The 22,491-nt window shown below is 40.1% G+C and overlaps 1 protein-coding gene across 7 annotated transcripts in view; it reads right to left on the reverse strand.

Annotated features, from left to right (window-relative positions):
• Positions 1-22,184, reverse strand: part of LOC119719084 (transformation/transcription domain-associated protein-like) — an 80,543-nt gene extending 58,359 nt beyond the window's left edge. For 6 of the 7 annotated variants that reach the window (XM_038188399.1, XM_038188398.1, XM_038188397.1 and 3 more), the window contains exons 1-21: positions 22,049-22,184; positions 15,331-15,447; positions 15,065-15,200; positions 14,037-14,086; positions 12,866-12,976; positions 11,696-11,884; positions 11,431-11,487; positions 9,662-9,790; positions 9,111-9,277; positions 8,735-8,831; positions 8,378-8,516; positions 6,988-7,066; positions 6,171-6,375; positions 5,622-5,713; positions 4,973-5,394; positions 4,091-4,165; positions 3,204-3,331; positions 2,431-2,620; positions 2,099-2,193; positions 1,737-1,902; positions 744-910 (exon numbers count right to left, since the gene is read on the reverse strand). In XM_038188399.1, the coding sequence (XP_038044327.1) occupies positions 744-910; positions 1,737-1,902; positions 2,099-2,193; positions 2,431-2,620; positions 3,204-3,331; positions 4,091-4,165; positions 4,973-5,394; positions 5,622-5,713; positions 6,171-6,375; positions 6,988-7,066; positions 8,378-8,516; positions 8,735-8,831; positions 9,111-9,277; positions 9,662-9,790; positions 11,431-11,487; positions 11,696-11,884; positions 12,866-12,976; positions 14,037-14,086; positions 15,065-15,188 (2,682 nt within the window). In that variant the 5' untranslated portion in view covers positions 15,189-15,200; positions 15,331-15,447; positions 22,049-22,184. The remainder of the gene's footprint in view (positions 1-743; positions 911-1,736; positions 1,903-2,098; positions 2,194-2,430; positions 2,621-3,203; positions 3,332-4,090; positions 4,166-4,972; positions 5,395-5,621; positions 5,714-6,170; positions 6,376-6,987; positions 7,067-8,377; positions 8,517-8,734; positions 8,832-9,110; positions 9,278-9,661; positions 9,791-11,430; positions 11,488-11,695; positions 11,885-12,865; positions 12,977-14,036; positions 14,087-15,064; positions 15,201-15,330; positions 15,448-22,048) is intronic. The other variant, XM_038188394.1, reaches the window with a different exon arrangement.
• Between the last annotated feature and the right edge of the window lie 307 nt (positions 22,185-22,491).

Here is a 22,491-nt window from a genome sequence, read left to right on the forward strand (position 1 = left end):
ACAGATCCAATGTGATTTAGATTTCATTACCTTGTTATGTGTACCACATGGGCTTTACTTTTGTTAATCAATATACTGGGATTTTCAACGGATCAATTTTGAAGCCATAAGCCTGTATGTGCTGATTGTGAATCCAGAGGGCCCCCCCCCCTAAAAAAAGGGCAATTCTTTTTTCAATAACTGAACCAGAGACTGAGTGAAAACGACCGTTTTAAACAAGATAGTTGTCTACTCATTCCCTTTCCCTCAAAGGATTTTTGAAATATACATAAAAGCAAAACAAAGAACAGAGGGAAAAAAGTGCCCCTAGCATCATATGAGGTCCATCTCCCTCCTCCCTCCCCCCCCCCCAATTCAAGTTTGCAGGGCAGTCAGGCGGCCACTCCCTTCAAATTGTGGTGCCACAAACACTTTTTTTGACTGGTGTAAAGCCCTTTGGCCAAGGATTATGCAAGTCATGATGCTGGCCACATAAGCAGCAACCTGGGAAACAGCAGTCAGGCACCTCTCAGAATGGATGCAGCTTTTCATTACAAATCATTAAATCAAATTAATGTCGTTGTTGAACCTTATCAATGTAAACCCAGTCCGTTTGAGGTTTAAACAAAAAGGAACCATAAGTCAATTACAGGTCAAATTTGAACAATGTTCCAAATGTCACGTACAAAGATAGGACGCGGCAGGCAGGATAATGCCTGCTTGCCTTCATCTCCAGGAGCATAGCTGAACAATGGTATTATTACCTGACTAACTAGAGTCTGTGATCCATTCAATGCAGAGACCAGTGGATCCATCAACATGGGTAGGTAAGGTAGAAGCGAGCTCAACCGTACTGGAACAGTCAGACATAACTCAACAAACAGATCCTTCATATGCTGCTTGTGTAAACCACTCTGTAGCTGGTTTAAACCTACGAACACCAACATTATCAGATATTAAGTTGTTTCAAAAATGATGCTACACTGCTGTACAATAACAGAAGATTCACAGGAGATCTATACTTCTATGATGCAAGAAAACAAACTACTGTATAATCAACATTTTGGGGCCAGTTATCAGGGCAATCTGCTATCAAAGACACTGCTTCTCGTGCAACGGTTAAAAGCCATTCAGTGCACAAATGATAAAACCTCTTGAAAGAGGCTGCACATGGCTTGACTACAGTTTAAGAAGATAAAGTTTCAAAAGATAAAGTTTGTTATACAGTTGTTTAAATTAATAGTACTAATAGTCAGTTTTCCTTTCATGGTTCATTTGATTGCGATAAAGTTTGGCTAAACACATTGTTAAACCACACGTTTCCAGACTCCAAACCATGCAATTACTGTTATGAATAGACAGTCGAGAGAATTGGATGAGCAAAAGGATATGGCTTAGATATTTGCATTGATCAATAATAGAATTATTAGATTATTAGATAGATCCACACAGGGTGGAACTTCACACTTCACCAATTTCGCTTTTGCTACTTAAGTGCTTACTTTCTTAGAGTTTAGGCACTCTCCTGAAGACGGTCAGAGCATACTGACTGGAACGTCGAGTTTATACCTCTGGTTCTTTCCAGAACCATTCTCTTAGTTGAGAAATTATTAGCATATGGTGTTTCCGCAAACCTTTCATTATTTAGTATCTCCACCATGCAAAGCCTCAAATCTCACTTAGAATTGAAATATCAACCAAAAAAAATGATTTTAAATTTCAATTAAAACAAACAATTGAGACAAAGCGAGGATTACCCTGTAGAAGATCAGGCAACAATGGAAGAAACTCCTGGTACAACAGATCATGGCTGCCTCCACCAATGGATCGGAACAGCGCCCTCAAGAGAAGGAAGTAGTTATATGGCTCTTTGGCTGTTGTTGCCAGTTCCATTGAACGGTTGACAATCTTGTGCAAGTGTGGCTGTATGGAAGAATGAGATATGGAAATCATGTTTATGGCAAGCACAAATTCTGCAAGATAATATCTTAAATGGTTGACTGATATCTGGATCAGGTTTCATGCAGCTACTGAGCCCAAGATGTTCTGCTGACTTCTGGTAACTCAACCTATGTCAAATTTGTTAAGCACAACAAAAGTCACGTGAACTTTCCCTAACCTTCAGCATTTGTTCATTCTCAGCTGCAAACAATGAGACAGATCCAAAGACTAGTTTGAAGAGCTTCAGATACAGGTTGGATCGGTCCATGTTGGCTACAAAAAGAAAAACACAACATTAATTAATTGATATATTTATTTGCTTTCTCAGTATCATTTCTTGAAGTGAGAGATATAACTTTCTTGACAACATTTGCAATAAAAGAATAATTTTATGTTTCTTTAGGCAAATAATGTGACTTACTAGAAATTAATAACAATGAATATGAAAACAAAAAACAGTTGAAATGCAAACACAATACAGCTGAAAAGATTGCTCTGAGTGTTACGTACTTCCCATTTCGTGCATTCGCTGAAGCAAATACTCCACTAAGATGGTAGCAAATGTGGCGGACGTGGCTGGATTGGCCAGGAAGGAGTTAGCGATGATCTGTAGTGCATAGTTGTGATAGATCCTATCCACAAAGAAGTCAATGGTTGTTTGGAAGATCTCTCTGAACGTTAGCTGATGCATCATGGTAAACTGCATCAAAAGAGCAATCAGTTCACAGACATTTATATAAGAAAATTTGAACATTGAGGTAGTATTCTTCTCTGTTGTGATGACCATATATCACATCACATGAGTTAATCCTACAAGAGCAGGGTTTTGATGACCTTCCCATGGTCAAGGAGGTGCAGGTTCCTCCCCTTACAAATCTCACTGGTATCATGACAGATTTGTCTAACAATCAGGTATGCACATAAAGACATTAATGCTTGGTACATCTGCTTCAATCTCATCAAACAGTGAGTTGCGTTGTTATCAATATCTACAGTTGTCTGAGGTCCTTTAACATTATTCTCCACGCAGCTTTTAAAAGTTGGAATTTTTTGTAAGGGTGAAATGTTCACGTCAATTTGATCAATCCATGTGTGAACCCAAATAATATTTGACTCCAAATGAGCCATTTGTTTAATTGAAGGTTATAACAGGATGAATTACCATTTAGTATTTCTATCAGAAGTATACAAAAACCATGAAAAGTCCTTGGGGGAGGAGGGGCCGTAATCTATATCTTCCTAGGGCTTCAACAAATAATTTCTGTGTAGTCAACTTTTCTTACCACTCCAGCAAAATGTTCCAGTACTTCCTTCTCATCCTTGATGCGTACACCTTGCATTGCTGGTGGTCTAATGGTTGTCTGGCCATTAGAAGCTACTTGGATCTGGTAGATGTCTAGTGCTTTCATAGCTACAATTCAATCAAGCAAATATGGACTCAGTTACACAGGAAACAATCCATTTACATGTCAATTCTTTTACAAAGAGAGCAAGTACAATATGCCAGTGAAAACACCATGCGTATGCAGGCTCATCACGTGTGGCATTATACCAATTTTTCCTTCAGTACAGTACCTTGTTGTGCATCCAAAAGGTTTTGTCCACACTTGTTTTCAATCTGGCTAAACAGTTGTACATGCATATCCATGGCTTTGTATGAAATGTCTACATTGTGTGTTCTGGCACCTCAGCCATTACGATTGCATTTTGGTTTCATCTATGGTGAGGTGTTATTGAAAACGCCTGCTGTTAACTCATGGTGCAGTCAACCTGGCCTCCCTCAGTGATCCATGCAGTATTCTATTTGCGTGACATTGCCTCGGGAAATAAATGTTTTATTACATAACTCAATATTACTGCACAACTCCATTTTGTGTTGTATTCTGTACAAATTAAGCATGTTTCAATATATTTTTATTTGAAAGTTTGGCTTTAAAATGTTGATAGGCCATGTTGATAGGCCAAGTTAAACTGGGACACTTAAATTCTCCCTCTTACAAGGACAAAAGGTCTTGTAAAGATCAAATTGTAGACAACTATTTTCAAAGCAAATGCCACATTACCACTAACCCTACAATGGGCAAGTAGGTCCAACAAGCATGATATCTTCTTCGAGTTACTTTTGCTGTTGTAACTATTTACACGTATGCTTTATCTCAAATTGTCTTACCATACTTGACAAGGTCAACAAAAACTGCTGTCTCCTTGGGCTGGAATTGCTTGTTCTGTCCAAATGTTTGTACATCTATGATTAAAAGCAAACCAAAAACACATGGGAGAGTGAAAGCAGCTGCAATATGGTACATTACGTCTTATACACCGGAAGGGTGCCATTTGCTCTTCAATTATACCAAGGACCATGGTCTAATGTTACAATGTCCAACTCATGTGCAGCAGTATGGGTTTTCAAACCCCAACAGGGTTCATGTTGCTCATGTCCTTGGGCAAGACACTTCGCTTGCCTCTCTCCAACCAGACGAGAGGTTTGGTACCTGATTGCACTGATCTCAAGCGTTGCATTGCATGAAACTGATCTCCTGGCCAGATGAACACAGTTATAACTGTGAAGTGCTTCCAAACTTAAAACAAACTTTTGGACACAGACATAGCGCTTCAGACTTTTATAAGCACTATGCAAGCACCAGAATATTATCAATTTACTTTTTAAGAACATTTCCACAGTTGTACTTGTTTTCAACTTGTAGATATAAAAATGTACGTCCAACAAAAAGGTTAACAAGGATTTATAGTCGGTCACACAACGATGAACGTCCAACCCAGATGTTCACTGGATGCTAAGTCTTTTCTGCAGCTCAGAGTCATTGGGCGACATTTGCGAAATTCTTTTTTTTTGGGGGGGGGGTATCTTCAAGTGGTCGGGGAAAATGACATTATATATAAGTTAAATTTTTCTTTTATAATTACTATTATAATTGGCAGAACTACTTAACTGCATTTCAGAAACCTCTTATTACTGTCTGCTTTTCAGAAGAATAAAAACCTCTAGACCTGATGTTTCTATTTACACACACTGTATTTAGATCAAACTTACCAGTTGATATCTTACAAGCACTGACTCCCCATGTGATTGTCTTGACACCACACACGACAGTCTTGACCAGATTCCTACAGTCTGTGACTGAGTAGTTACTGTACTGTGAGAAGCTGGATGGTACATACGTCTTGGCTTTGGAATCATCTTTGTCTTTATCAGGAAACAGAGAACTGAGAGGTAGCATTCCTGGTCCTGGGGTGCTTGGGATGGCAGGTGTGGATGGGACAGTGGGAGTAGGGGGTACCGATGGAGTGGGTGGTGGGGGGAGGAGGCCTGGGGTAGATGGTGCAGGGGTGCTAGGCGTCGGGGGAGCTGCAGGGATGATGAGAGTAAGAGGTGGTGGCTTGGAACCGAAAGAACTTATCGGATGGGACTGTGAGGAACTTGACTTGTCTTGACTTGTGTCTTGGGGCTGCCGACTAAACGAATAAACAGACAAAAATATACATCAATATGCGATACACTCAGAAATGCTAGGCCTTGTAAATGAACATGGTCCACATAGTCCGCAATGAAAAAAGGAAAACAGTATCAGACGACTTGGATACAAATCTAAGGGAGGTTTTAAAAAACAAATTAAGGCTTCAAAATAGAGCACATGTTCAAACTGATTTTGTAATTCAAAATACATGTTAAGAATTCTTACCATTTTTGGAATATAAGCGGCAGTTGGTTCTCCGAGATGGTTTTGAATTTCAAAACAAATACTTGTAGCATATGCATCAATATCTCCCTGGCCTGCAGTGAAATAACACATGCAATATGATCAGACATGGTTCAATGGCTTAGACCTATACTCCACCTCGGCTGTATTATCCAACCATGATACTTCCATTACCATGTGGAGCAATGTACTCTAAGGTGTTTCAGGTGGCACACAGCCACTGCAGCAAGATGTGTGTCAATTTGTCATTAGAGTGACAATCCCATCTAAAGCAGTTTAAAGTATAATCTGATAATCCCAGTAATCTTGTATCTTATTGCAGCTGTATGAGAGATGCTTAATTACCAAGAAAAAAATTTCTAACTAATTTCAGACCTGTTTCTTAACTTAAAGCAACCCTTCAATTCGAAGCTATCGAGATGTTTACAAGAATTTTAAAATAAAATTCAGAAACATTCTACTAGAGCAATGTGAGATGGAGCAATCCAATTTAATAGTATCATTAAACTCTCAGTCTTCAATGGGACTTACATTGGCCCCATCTTGCTCACTCTTCTGTCGTATACACTCTACCAGGTTGAGCAGTAACTTGCAGGACACAGTTTGGATGTTACATGGTAGAGAATCATCATGTACATTTTTGGAGAAGAGATGAACAGCCATGGACAGGTGTTGAAGAGGTAAGTGTTGCCGCAAGTGATGAACAGAATCAGCTAATGTGCTGTAGGCTAAAGGTCTGTAGTACAAATCAAGACATCATTAGCGGGCAAGTAAGTTTGCTACTTATGAGCCAGATTTCATCTGAATGACGATGAATGAAAAATGGTGCATTGGAATGCGCAATAACAACTCTGTAATCATCAGTAACCGGAAGCGGGTGAGATGTCTGTCATCTGATACAAGTGCCTTTCCACTAAGTTAAACTTCCTTTCTGATGCCATCATAGAGAATCAAGGGATTTTATCTTCAAAATGATATATACATATGTATCAGAATAAGCACCCTAGGTCACGTTTGTTTTTAATAATGGTCTTATCATCCCTTCATTGAATTAAACCATGAATATACAGCAACAAATGTACTACGTCTGACAGCAGATTGAACCAGTTAGGACATCATTCATTGTATTTATTGTATGGGGGCAAAACTTCTGTAAAAAGACTTCATCGATGCAACTTGGAATGGGGGGAGAAGGAGAATGCTCTCTTTTTCAAGGCGGCATGTCTAAGAAACAACTTGGGAGATGGAGGCCAACATTTTCAGTGTGTTCATTTCTGCAGTCTTGTGTTCAGTTCACCACAAGTTATTACCGTGATAATCTCTATCTTAAAACTTGACGTTTACTGACCTGAGAGATTCTTTACTGGTCGTGCCACTTCCTACTAAGATAGCCTCATCAAACAGCTTGTCAATTGTTGGCACAAACTCTGTTCAATTAGGAAAAAAATGTTTGTTAACCATCGTGGGGAAACAAGTTCGTTTTGTAATATTTGACAAGTACATTAGCAACATGGTTTGAGCAGTATTGGCTGTTGGCTGATACTGATTACCTCCCTCTGCTTTGTGTCATAGAGATGGTCAAATCAGACACCTGAGAACCAATGATCTTGCACTACTTCCCCAAAATAAACCAGGATGTATGTTCTATTATATATCATACATATTGTGCATCAGTATTAAGTATTAAACAGCTGACAAAATGGATTACCTGAATTAAGCATTCAAATGCAAATCAACCTGTAAGTCATTCTCCCTGAGAATGCACGTTGCATAAAATTAATTTATGCGAATGCGAATCAAATTTGACGTCACAAAGAATTCGCTGCAAAATTCACCGGAGTTGAAATGAGTTCTACTCTGTGAATTTGCAGCACTCAAGGCCACTTCATACTTGGCGTAAAAGTTAATTTTTGACATCAGGGCAAGTATGTACTTGCCCTGATGTCACAAATTAGCTTTTTGCCATCAGGGCAAGTATGTACTTGCCATGATGTCACAAATTAGCTTTTTGACATCAGGGCAAGTATGTACTTGCCATGATGTCACAAATTAGCTTTTTGACATCAGGGCAATTATGTACTTGCCATGATGTCACAAATTAGCTTTTGCGCCAAGTATGAAGTGGCCTTGAGTCAGTCATGAAATTTCAGTTTGTTGCCACAAACAACCTATACCCGAGACCTGAGCTCATAACACACGTACATATGAGGACATACAACCGCCTTGTGCTTCTATTATTGGTTGCTATACGTCTTGGCTGTGCCGTCTCCTCTATACATGTCGTTTGATTGGTCTACTTCTGCACACTCATGCATCATTGTTAACATAGCACCCTATTGGTATGCATGGAGCTATTGTAAATTAGGTTGACCCCTACATCACAGGTCATCCTAACGATCCACACGCAGGCTGGTATCAGACTTTACATAAACGGCCCGTCATTTTGAGTCTGACAACTTGACTTGCTATCACTATTGTTGCATGCTAACCTTTCTTTGTCTTGATGTTTACTAGACAGTAATACAGACTGGCAATAAACATGCGCAGGGAGTGAGAGTCTTTTCTAAAAATTAGCAACTTTTACTTTCCTGATGCATTGGAACATTGACAAATGAAAGAGGTATGGTATGTTTAGCCAACATGACATGTACTGAAACATGTACTGTTCATACATGTAAACCATGTATGTGTATGTACTTTCTGTGATATTGACGGCCTATAGTGTAGATGTAACTCACTATTTCTCAGATCTGTAGCCAGAATGTGTCTGGCTGCAATCAACAGCTCTTTCCTCAGATGTGCAACCTCACTCGGACAGTTGGTGAAAAGCCCCAGCATTCCCTTGACTAGCTGGGGGGCATATGAGTTGACTATCTCCTGAAAAAATATAACAATGCAACTTGTTGACACTATACTAACAATTATAAACAATGCATGATTCAAAGTGCTCGTATTGATTAAAAGTAAATTGCTATAACAAGGTGTAAAAGAGCACATTAATATATTTTTTATAAAACTCACAAATATTTTCCTGATACCAAATCTTATGAAACGACATGTAAATTGAAGGGGCTTCTTCAGGCCTCAGCCTTTACCTGGTATATTCTCAGGATGTAGGCAAGGAAAGACAGTGTCTTGATCTGAGCTGCAATGAAGTCAACATACATCTCTTTGTTGAATGTCGGAGACAGTCTGCAATAAATATAAAAATAAAATAAAGAAAAATATATAAAAATAGCACACACAAAAAAAAGGAACTATTTTTTTCTGTAATGTTCACGTCAAAGAAAGAAGTTAATGCACCACCATTTTCCTTATTCTTGTCTTAAAATAAACATTGCACGGGCCTTTTCAATTTAATTTAAATTGGCAGTTAATTTCAAGTTTCATAACATGTAATCACTTGGAACTGGTCATTTTGTTCAGACACCAGTTGTTATGATTTCTGCCCCTAGTGGTGTGACAGCATACCTGGCCTGGGCGTTTGGCTGGATGGTGATAGTGTTCATGATGAGTGGAATAAAATCAGCCACCACTGTGTGAACACTCTGCTTGTACAGTTGATACATCAGTAGAACAATGAAGGGATACTCAGCAAGGACCTTCAATGAGTTGATGCCTTTAGGAAGAATAGTTTGCTGAAGAAATAAAACACATTTGATTCAAACAATGTTACGCCAGTCACTTCTCATTTTTTGACAAATAGAAATATTTAAGTAACAACACTACCATCTCAAAGACATGAAAGAAAGTGTTACATTTAGTTTAAGTCTCTGGATTTCCAACTTTACATTTTTGCATAATTTGCATAAAAACTGTGTACTGAAATTAAAAGTATACTAGTCGGAATTGAAAAAGATAAAAAAAATATCAGCTTTTACGTAACTGCATAAAAAGTGCCAAAAACCAAAGATTGAAAGTGCCAAAAACAGAAGATTGAAGGAACAACTAGATTGAAGAAAAGACTAGACTGAAGGGAATATGATACATGTTAAGACAATGAAGTGTGAAGCTTGACTTACCTGACTTTTGGTTCCATCTGGCTGGCTGACTGTGATAATAGTCTGGCATGCAAAGCCAGGCCTGTCAACAAATGGTAGGATGTTGAGTGGATCTGGTGGTGACACACTGCTGCCAGGATCTAGACTCTTCTGTTGACAACAAACAGAAGCAACATGAAATCTTAGACATAATCTAAAACTCCTACCAATGTTGCTGTTTTTACAAAGGTTTTTAAGAAGTACAGATTGAAATATGAACTTTGTGTAAACACCTCCAATTCCTAAGATGTAATTGAGAAAGCACATGCTAGATAAACACCTCGTTATCCAAAGAAAAACTGTTATGTTACATTACCAAGTTACATTGTTAATCCTAAACCAAATTCTACATACAGGTTTCTAAGTATCACTGAGATTAAAGAATGGAAATTACTTACAAATTAATTCACTTTTGATGGGAGATTTTGTGGCTTATAAAGTGATTTATAAATTCTTCAACATAGCACTGTAATACCTATGGTGCTGGTATCATCCCCCCCCCCCCCCACACACAGTCGTTTTTTGCTATGCTTTCGAGGATCGGCTTGTGTTTTCTTTCGTTCCCTTATCTAAACCTTTCCCAGAGACTAAGCGCGCAAACCGGCATTCGAGGACAAAGGGACCTTCGATCGAGACCACAAAAGAACCTTTGTGCTCCCTTTGTTTGCGATCCTCGGTCGTAAAGCCATGTAAGAGCACACAGACATGTTTGTTTATGGCATAAATTGAGGATTTGCTATTGTCCTCTTCCCTTTTTCTTTGTTATACTCCAACTTTTTTGCAACAGCTCTCATTGGTTTTGTACACGTTTTCTAATCGAAGTCGTCCTCGATTCGGTTCCTGTCCTCGATTCATTGATGATGCTGCACGTGTGTGTCCTCAATTTACACCATAAACAATCGCACACATCTATGTAAACGCCGGCAATCGTGGACCCCCCTATTTTCCCTGACCCTTATTTAGCAACAGCTCTCATTGGTTTTGTACAGGAATTTCAATCGTAGACGTTCGGTCAATCGTGCCCCTATTGTTTGTGCCCCAACCCTTTTGTCCTAGGTCCACGATTGCCGGTATTTACATCCTCACACATACAAGTGTGTATTTGCCTGCAATCGGGGACCCCAATTGTCCCTCTAACTTTAACTTTAACCTGTTTGTACTTTAACTTTTTAGGAAGACCACACGAATCCAAAGTTGGGAACTCTTGGGAATTGGGGACCCTGTTGTCCTCTATTGTTCAACATCCCCTATTAAATGCAGAAACAAACTCAGTCACATTTATGGTGTAAATCAAGGATTTTCTATTGTTCCTCGTCACTGATCTTTTGGTTATAACTTTTCTGCAACAGCTCCCATTGGTTTTCTAATCGAGGTCGTCCTTGATTTGACTCCTGTCCTCAATTACTTGATGATGCTTCACATGTGTGTTCACAATTTACACCATAAACATGCACACACAGTCGTAAATTTCTAATCTTTCAAGGACAATGCTTTGTGTTTCCCATTGTCCCTGTAATATAACACTCTCCCATAGACTAAGCACATAACCGTATGATTTGAGTTTTCAAAAAAAAACCAACGCTTGAGGACTGAAAGGATCTTTTGTTCTCCCTTTGTGTGTCTGTCCTCTATCTTAAAGCCATGCAAGAGCACACACACACCATTATACAATAATGGTTAATGGCTTCATTTTAATGAGCGAACTGTCTGATTTTCCATCTGATTTATTATGAATAAATAAAAACATTTACCAGGTTCGTTGGGATTTCCTTGTACTTGTTCTTCACAAACTGCAGGAAGTTATGAATCTAGAATGAAATGTGGATAGAAAAAAAAAATTCATTCGATGACAACACGAAAAGATCAATTTTGTAACCAAACAGGCAAAGATTAAGAAAACTCCACCAGCAACACATTGCAGTTTGGGTGTGCGCACTGACAGGATAAAATCTACACATTTAAAAAGGTAAAGGACACCATCTTTTGTGCCCAAACAATTGAAAGAATGACACTAACCTCTGGTTGTAGCGCTGGTCTGTAATGCTTGTGTAATTCAATGATAATACGAAGAGCTACTAGGACATTCTCCTCATTCTCCCGTTCCAGCAAGGAGAACATTAGTTCAAGGATTGCTGGAACGTATGGCCGTAGAGTCTCATTGGTAGGCACACGATGAAGAAGCTCCAATAATAACTTGCGCAAATGCTAGCAAATCAAACAAACAAACAATGCAGGATATGAAAACTAAATTAAAGATGATCACAATACAGGTGATCAAAAGACATGAAGTCACTTTCCAAATTATAAAGGACTTACTTGTATGTGCATGTTGTCTGCTACAGGTAATCTCAAGACTGTGAGACTTTTGTATCTTGCCATTCCCACTGATAGGTCAACATCTGTGTAAGGCTAACCCGTGTTAGCACAAACACTCTCACATCAATAGTGTTTTGTGACTAAAGATATCTTTACATTGTACTTGCAATACTGAAATTCCATTCGTGTAAAACTATCATGTACTAGTGTCATTTTGTGTCTAATCACCAAGATTTTCAGATTACCAATATTTAAAATACCTCTATGCATCACATGACCACACAACAGATTCTAGCTCCCTATTCCAAGTAATATCGGCATTGATGGGTATTAACAAACGCATTGATGTGTACTTGCTTTGCTGAATGGGACTTGAATGAAGGCCTACAAAATGATGCAAAAAATCACACGACTTCTTATAATGCTTCCTGCTTAGGCTGAGTTGCAGATGGCCCCCATGCCATAACAGCACAGACTATAAGCATGCCTATTCCACCCTTGATTGACATTATACACATAGTCTCCATCCCCCCACATGTTGCACTTCATCCCTTACCCCATCACATCAGAATGCCCTCACATGAAAGACAGATAACAAAATGAAAGTGTCTGTCCGACTCATACAAGTAACTTGCAGTCTACTGTATTGGCATTTGGGATCACAGTGGCCACGGTTATCAAGAAGTTGTTGTTTATATTTCACGGTTAGTTTTTGCATCTACCGTGAAGTCAACAAATGTTTACCATACAGTGCACTGAGTTATTTGCAACCTTCAGGACTTTCAACTCCCTTCAAGCAACTTTAGCTTTATAGTCAACAACTGTTCTCTAGCTAGACTAGATTACAAAACTTGACTTTCTTGAACCAACCTGTTGAGCTTTTTCTGCTATGAAGTATGGTTTCTCCTCCTTAAGCACTCTCAGGAAGAGTGGGATTGCAAACTCCAAGAAAGCTCCATTCTGAGATGATGACAGGATGACCTGTGTGTAGGATTGTCAATATATGTCACAAAGACATGGATTTTTCAAAAATGGGAGGCACAAGATAACAAGGAATGACTATTAAAATGTTTCGCTTAAAGATTAAAATAAAAGTAAAAAAACAATTAGTTGCAAAATCTTTCAAATTCACTCCATGTCTAAATGTAGGAGACTACAGGTACATGTATCTTTGTTAATTATTATGTATGATTTGTGTGGTTTTTTTCAGCCAAAGTTGGCAAAGTGGTATACAATACATGTACTTCAAAGATTTAAACATTCCACTTTAACAGAAGGATCAGTGTCATATGAATTCAAATGAACAGTAACATGAGCCAACTTAGAGTAGGTGGAGGCGAGATCGGGTCCTCACCCTTCATCAGTTACAGAGTTAGGCAGGACACTTGAATACACTGATGTCATGTATACAGACTCTACAACCTTTGTGTACATGCAGATACGCCATGTGTCCTGCATGTGCAGCTCTCATGTGTGGTCCCAAAGCACTAACTATCATTCATGCACAGAGACCATAAAGGAAGGACCCAATCACAGGATTTTATCACTTTCCTTCACAGCTGTTACATGTATGTGTATCACACAACCACTGCCCATTAATCACATGAGATAGTTGTAACAGCCACCAATAACATGAATGACAAATCATGAGGGGAGTCAGGTTGGAGAGTCAGGTGGGCACAGTGGCTTCTGTCCTTGCCTTCCACTTCTATGGCCCGGTTCGATTCCTGCTATGGGCCAACATGCGGACTGGGTTTTCAGCCCCTACCTGATTCCATGGGTTTTCCTCAGAATAATCTTCTGGGGTTTTCCTGCCACCTCTAAAACTGTCATTGCCTTTCATTCTTTTCTCTAAAGGTTTTTTTTTCAGGCTTGCGTGCTTTTAGTGCCGAGGGCGCTTTTGAGGATTCCTTGGTTTCAGTACCAAAAATGTAATAACAATAATGAGTAATTAACACAGAATACAGACAATGTAGATGTACTACTACAATAACCAATGCAACAATAACATTAGCATGTTAATGTGTACATATGTACGTACCTCAAAGTTTTCACTTATCTCTTGAGCTGCTTTCAATCTGTTGTCATCAACTAGAAAGTAACAATTTGTTTAATTATTACAATAATTTATTTGAAGTCCCGTGATTCTGCTGTTCAAGGCTGCTTCATGTGGTGCTGTGATGTACGCGTAGTCAGCTCTTTTCAGCTTACATGTATGACAATCACTGCCTGGCTTACCATTATCAAGAGTTAATGGATCTTGCATGACTCTTCAATGAAGATTTCATGATCCATGAGATATATGGCAAGCCAATGTGGCTCAAGGAACAAACATGTATGTCATCATTCTACTGTACTCAAGCACCACTAGTCTGAAGACAGACCCTATCAACCTTAGAACCAAGGGGAACAAACTCTTGTTATGTGTATTTCTAAAAAGTGAATTTTATTCAGAACAGACCTGTTAAGTGTTATCAGCCAGAATAATACAAAATTTATGATGGAAATGTTGGTCATTGACAAGCAATCTCAGAAGTTGCTCAATAAAAAAAGTTCCACTCAAGCCTCCTACTTCCACTACATACTGCAAATTGATAAAGCAAACATTTTTTTCACAGAACAATGCAGAATCAAGCAAAGTATGGTCAGTGACCGGTACCACTGACATGGGCATCGCCAGGATTTTTTCCGGGGGGGGGGGGGGGGGGGGGCAAAGCAAATTTTCCCCAAAAATTCCTTAACTTCTTCATTATATTCTCAATTTATCATTTTTCCCAGAGTGAGCAGGGGAGGATTTGCCCTACCCCCCCCCCCCCCATCAAATTAACAGCAATATGGCTTTGCACCTCTTTTTCCTTTTTTTTTTTTCCAGGGGGGAGGGGGCAAGCGCCCCCCCCCCCTTCGCAACACCAATGACCACTGATATAAGGCATGCTAGGTACCCAAGCTTGTACAAGAGCCAATTGTTCACTAGATCAGTTGGTACACATGTATACATGTCTATTTATATAGGTACATGTAGAACATAACCATATTCCATAGCCACTAATTATGCTGAATGGTTCTTACCTGTCCTAGTGTCTGCCAATATAGAGACATTGGTGCGATACTTGTTGATGATAGTGGCTGGATCAATTGGTGATGACCCTGATGCTATCGGCATCGTGACCACTGCTGGCTTGGACTGAAGCATCTGATCAATTTGCTATGTGGAAAAAAATATCACATCTCAATCTGCAAACTTCCTCAAATACAATTATGGTTCTTTGCTCAATCGTTATATTTTGCAATGTAAAATTATACTGTGTCAACCACTGCAGCCTGTTTAAAAGTACCTCTTGGCCAGTAGGATGAGTCCTACCTGATGTCTGGTGACCAGGGCAGGGTGATGTCACAATAGATGTAATCCTCTATGTTTAACAGCCAGGTTTGTCAAATGTAGCCATGATGCTCTGTAAAACATAAACCAAGGCAAGTGATCTTTATGCATTCAATACCAAATTCCGAGACAAGGTTGATGACTGTCATGTCTGGTTTGCCTCAATGATTGCAGAATCAGGACTGTAGTGCCTTGAGACTACAGTACAATGCAGGGCTTGATGCAATATACATGTATAGTGCTGAGCATTTTTGAACAATTTTCAAATATTTGATTATTCAAACTTGGATTTGATCCAATATTCAACTCCTTAAAATGAGGCGATCAAATTAAACATGTCACTTGATGTGCCATCCTAAATTTCATTGGAATGAAATGGACTGCCAATAGTGTGGACCTGCCTCCGTCCAAATTGAAGAGTTCAATCAATTATTAAGAACGTCATGCATAGTTGGATGAAAAAAAGTGTTTTTCAGTAACTGTTTATTCAGGCATGTTAACTTATGTATGCATACCCAGTGACAACGCAATGCTCATGCGTGATTTGCAAAGTACGATAACCACATGCTCACAATGGGTCTTTCGAGACATGATTTTCATTGCTGAAAATTTCTATTTGCTCAACCAATAATCAAAATTTTGCTTCGTAAAATAATTAAAGTATACTTGTGATTAAAACTAAGAAATGAATTTTTTTTACGCTTTAATAATTAATGTACAGACTTAAAATGGAAGGAAATTCCAATTATGTACATGTACATGCACATGCAGTCATTTATAGGGCTGTTCTACCATGCATGGTGGACTGAGTGACAACATTACATGCACGCACAGGCACAAATTTGAAATATTAAAAATATACCCAAATATAGAATAAATATTTTACACATTAGGATTTATGTAAATAAGGCACCCTTTCGAAAAGAATTTCACGTGTCACCCCATCTAAATATCTACTTTGGACCAGTCGGTCACGATTCCGACCATATGCCACCTGACTATAGTATAAGGACACATGATATAGAATACATCATCGTGAAATTGGCTTCTTTAAAAAGGTAAAACAAGAGTAAAATAATGTTGTGTTTTGAGTCGTATTACACCATGGAGGAATACCAATATGCTTCCTCCATGATTACACAGACGTCCTAGAACCTTGAGCATCAGTGGTAAAGCAATGAAGACGTCGTCCCATTAGGCACCTGACCAAATTGACACCTCTGATAAATTACAGTACAGGCCTTTTTTTTTTAGACTCACATGCGTCTTGTTCATGACGAACCATTCACGCATTTTGACGCTATTTATAACAAATTTTTGACACACCATTTTTTGATAACAACTCACCAATGACGCACGTATGACGGACATAATGATCGACGAACGAATCTGGATAGCACGGCATGGAACACGCACACTTTGTGGACATGACTTGTGTGGCTACCGTATTGTAATAACGATGTTTAATTTCCATTGCGACCCATGGGCACCAGTGGGGCCGGGGCGATGCGTCCGAGCGCATGCACTTCCAGCTGAGTTGAGAAGAGGAAACCAGCGAACCAATCGTGGCGATGGCTACATGTGCACCGCAACTACGCAAGCGCTGCCAGGGCGAAATTGCGAATCGAGTTGCGATGCTGAAACTTGATGATCGTTGGAAGCATTTTTGAATGATTTGTTCCCTCTTCTGATTAATATTCTAATCTGAATATAGTAACTAGAAATCCTGGAGCTAAACAAATATTTTGTTTGCAATATTTTGTACAGCGAAAAAATGGGATGTTAGCCGGGCCTTTCTGATCATGGTCTATGGGTTGGCCATAGGGTTAGGAACATACATGACATTGGCCCACGAAAATGTTCGCTTTGGGGGAAACAAAACAATGTTATTCAGCTCAAAACTTTTCGGGACAAAGTTTGAATTAATTTTGAAAACTTATTTAATTGGCAACAATTAAAATAGAAAATGTTAATATTTTTTGCTCACACTAACTAATGAAATGAATAAATAAATGGGGATAGACGATCAGCCTTGGCAAGTCGAGAGGTGGGTATTTTCATGTTATGCACAAATAGTGCATACATGCCATTTGTGTTACTTTCAGGTTGTTTCTTCCTCGTCATGGAAAATCAAAGATGTGCTTGCAGATTTTTGACCGAGTCGGAAATATATTCCAAACATCAGACTTAAATCAATCTTGCCAAATTTCCGAAATTCAAAAAGGGAACCTAGCTAGCTACATGCATGGAGCTATGACATCAGTTCCATTCTTGAAATCAACAACAGTATTAAGGTTTCTTTCAAGCAGGCCGCATTAATGTCAAATCCAGTGAGTGCATGAATCTGGAGGCCTTCGGAAATCATGGTTGCAAAACCCTAAATAATCCACTGCGATTAATGGCCGCTACTTATGTCCAAAAAATATCTTAAGGACAACACCACCCATGAACAACATTTCTCATGTAACATGAGCCCATGATGAGCCAAAGTGGCACTGCATTGACAAACCCTCAAAACGCTACTGAAATCCCCGCGAGCCAGCAAGCACTCTGCTGTGTCCGGAAACTGGACGCAGCTATATATTCATAAATGCATCCGATGTTCGTGGTTAAAATCTAGCGAGTTGGAAAATGAGGCCATATACAATTCGCAGTTTCACCCTGGCAGTGCTTGCAGTGCATGCATGAAGCCATCGCCACGATTGGTTCACTGGTTTCCTCTTCTCAACTCAGCTGGAGGTGCATTCCCTCGAACGCTCGCCCCGGCCCCACTGGTGCCCACACAAGTCATGAGCACAAAGTGTGCGTGTTCCATGCTGTGCTATCGAGATTCGTTCGTCGATCATTATGTCCGTCATACGTGCGTCATTGGTGAGTTCTTATCCCAAAATGGTGCGTCAAAAATTAGTTATAAATAGCGTCAAAATGCGTGAATGGTTCGTCATGAACAAGACGCAAGGGTGCGTCATTGGACCCCAAAGTTTGACTGTCCTGTGGACATTGACGCACATGCCCCGGGGGTCCGAGGGTACGTCTTACAATTGACAAGTGCATAAAATAATGACAACCCAATGATAACATTTAGGGCTGGGTAACTCCACTGTCTCCAGCTAGCTTTATTTAAAAATGGGCCTATAAAATGTTGCCGGCTGAGTGCGTTGCAATTGCATGGTGACGAAACATGACGCACCCCTACGCATCTCACGATGTGTTTGTGTCACACCAAATCGTACTTGACGCACCCCCTTCGTCGCGATTTGACTGACCATTTTAGAGACATGACGCACATGCCCCGGGGTCCGAGGGTGCATCTTACAATTGACAAGTGCATAAACTGTGGAGCGTTGAACTTCGGCTAGCCCAGGTTGGACGAAGTCTTCATTGCATTACGACTAACGTCCAGGACGAGAATTCTCTACATAAGACCACCCAAAATTTGGACCAGATTTTTGTTACATTTTACCTCGTTACAGAAGCTTATTTCACGCCTACATTTTCTATGTGTCCTTACCTATTGAGCCGATGGGTTCAGGAATTCCATATGTGATGCTGACCGACATTAATCAGGAAAATAAACTCTAAAGCAGCGTTAAACTTGTACGTGTTTGTAGTCTCTTTTCATCAGTTTATTCCCAGAGTCGTACGTCATGTACAATGTACGTGCGTATGAAAGCGCCCTCATTTGTTTAGTTTTGGTTGGAACCGTGACGTCACTCCAGCCAACCGATGTCACGAAAATGCTCAACCAATGACCAAAGCTGAAACGTGTTTCTGGTAACTGGTGCGAAAACACGCTCGGTCTTTGGATTAGCAACCGCGCATTCAAGTAAGTGCGCGTGCGTATGAGGGTGGTTACTAAGCAAATCGCGCGTGCGCACTGCATATTCATGCTGCATAGTCTGGCCCCTGGACCAGACGTGATATGAGCGTCGAGAATAATTGACCGGCCTAGGGAACCAGACTACACGCTGCACAGACGTACATCATGTACGACTAGAATAGACTCGGCGGTGAGAAACTGATGAAAAGAGTCTACAAACACGTACAAGTTTAACGTTGCTTTCGAGTTTATTTTCCAGATTAAGGTCGGTCAGCATCGCATATTGAATTCCTGAACCCAGCGGCCCAATAGATAAGGACACATAGAATACTACGACGTAAAAATTGGCTTCTCTAACAAGGTAAAAATATTGAAAATAACGGTCATAAATGTTTTCGCCCGGTTTTGAGCACTTCATACTCTGGACTCCCTCCGTTACGTAGGGAGGAAAGTAGCTGGAGTTACCCAGCCCTAAATTTTATCATTGAGTTGTCATCTAGGGCTTGAGATAATTTTTCACGTAACCCAGCAGCGTAGGCAGGTCCCAAAAAAATTTGTTCAATTTTGTCGCCGTTACACACTAATTGCAACTGCAACTCACCCCAAACTTGCCTGGAATAACCATTACACTGTTTCATGCACTATCGGTTGCCGTTCCAGTACCGCAGCTGTGATGGTAAACCTCATATTAGTGCATGAAACAGTCATCGGGTGTTACGCTTCCGCGTGACGTCATGCGCGCAGCTGGCAAAAACGACTAGTACCAGCGCGCTGTGCATGGTAATCGACCGCCATTCATTGTACACAATTTTTTTTTGTGCACAAACCAATTGCAGTCCTGGCCATGCCTGCAAGGTTGTCAGGTTAGTGGTTATTCCTCCTTTTTTCACTGCAATTGTAGGCTGAATCTTCATCATGGATCGTTTTTTACTTCAAGGACCTGTGTAATGGTTATTCCAGGCAAGTTTGGGGTGAGTTGCAGTTGCAATTAGTGTGTAACGGGGACAAAATTGAACATTTTTTTTTGGGACCTGCCTACGCTGCTGGGTTACATGAAAAATTATCTCCAGCCCTAGATGACAACCCAATGATAAAATTTAGGGCTGGGTAGCCCCATAAATGTGGCCTATTTACTGGACTGCCTCCGTAAACATAGGCCACACATCCACATGTACAAAAATCGTTTCGACGGAGCCAAATTTTGATTTTCACATTTAGGCTTAGTTTGTAGGTTTTTTTTGCTTTAGAAGCATACTCACCCTCTTTATAGGCTAATCAGAAAGTGCTGCCTTTTTCAGATGTATATTTTTCGTGAAATTTCCAGATTCATTTTTACACGTTTGCGTATCAAAATTTCAACATGAAATTTCACAAAAATTAGACATCTGAAAAAGGCAGCACTTTCTGATTAGCCTGTAAAGAGGGTGAGTATGCTTCTAAAGCAAAAAAACCTACAAACTAAGCCTAAATGTGAAAATCAAAATTTGGCTCCGTCGACACGATTTTTGTACATGTGGATGTGTGGCCTATGTTTACGGAGGCAGTCCAGTAAATAGGCCACATTTATGGGGCTAAGGGCTGGGTAACTCCAGCTAGGATGGAGGAAATGGAGTCCACCTGGGCTAAACTTCGGCATGTCCGAACGGAAACAGGACAACTCGTACGCGGACCAACTCGTAAGCGAGACAACTTGTACGCGGATTGGTCAACTTGTACGCGAGACAACTCGTACGCCAGCCAACTCGTACGCAGGTCAACTCGTACGCGGGCCAAATCGTACGCGAACCAACTCGTACGCCAGCCAACTCGTACGCCGACCGAAATTAGCAAATGTAAAGAAATTGAACGATGTTTACGATCGCCAAAAGTTTACCCAAAACAGACGCCAAAGTTAACTATTTATCACTGTCCGATTGTATGACTGAATGACTGTGATTGTAGCCATATGTATTTTCAACGATTTAAATTCCATAACAACAACGATGTACAAGTTTAAAAGTTTCAAAGATAAATTTAAATAAAAAACATGATCCATTTTGCGACCGATGTGTAGTGCAATGCTGCGGCATGCACTTCCAACCACACAGCTAGTGTGGAGAATTTGTCAAGACATACAACGATTTTATTTACACATAGCGCGGGGCCACTATAGCAGTGTATTGTTGGAAGTCTACAAATGCAGCGGACATTGTACGATTTAAATTCTCACTACGTGGCATTATGTCGTATAGCGTACGGTGTGATCAAAGATCGGACAGTGTGCGAGTGGTCCGGGAAAACAAATCATAACTTTACGGTTATGAGCAAAACAAGCTGATTTAAAAATGAACTAATTGGGACGCCTCAGTAACACAAAATAATCGGAGTAATTGCAGAATACCCCGCCACTCGGAAATACACCCCTAAAATGGCTACGCGGTTGGAATCACTGGAAAAGAAACAATTCAAGTCCATGCCAGCTACGCGGATACTGAGTAGTGAGTGGGGGTCCATTATTTGAGAACGAAGCAAGCAGTCACAAAAGGAATAAAGTTGCTGAAAAAAATTCGAAGTCCAAACCTTATCCTTACGCTAGTCTATACTCACACGTACGAGTTGGCTCGCGTACGAGTTGGCCCGCGTACGAGTTATCCCACGTACGAGTTGCCTCGTGTACGAGTTGGTCCGCGTACGAGTTGTCCTGCGTACGAGTTGGTTGCATACGAGTTGGCTCGCGTACGAGTTGACCTGTATTCGTCCGAACATACATGAAGTACGGAGGGTACCAAAGTTCAAAGCTCCACTCAGTAGAGCTAGACAAGTCGGTGTGTTAAGCGACTGCATAACAAGCGATTCGTGGATTTTATAACCATACCTGTTGGCTGTAATCAAAACGACCACACAAGTCAAAGAAGACGGATGACCAAACGCAGAAACGCTTACGCCGTCTGCAGCTAGCTTGCCGCCATGTTGACATGATTCAGCCTCGTCCCCAGGAGTTACTTCAATTTCAACTTCAGTACGCCCTTCAGTGATGCAACCTCGTCCTCAGTGCTTACTTTATTTCCAATTACCTCGTTGGCCGGCCACGATGACCGTTTTAGCTGATTTTCGGCTAACTTTGACAGATTTTTTTTGTAAAAATCGAGTTTGACAGATAATGACAGAATGAATTTTGTTGGCAGATTTTTAATTATGGCAAAATTCTGCAAAAATGGTTATTTGACAGAAAAACATAACGAATTTGAAAAAAATGAGTACATTTGTTAAAAAAAAACTTCAATCTTTTCAAACAAACCCTTGCATAATGGGACTAGG

The sequence above is a fragment of the Patiria miniata genome, unplaced genomic scaffold (assembly GCF_015706575.1).
Source record: "Patiria miniata isolate m_02_andy unplaced genomic scaffold, ASM1570657v1 HiC_scaffold_8, whole genome shotgun sequence".
Lineage (NCBI taxonomy): Eukaryota > Metazoa > Echinodermata > Asteroidea > Valvatida > Asterinidae > Patiria > Patiria miniata.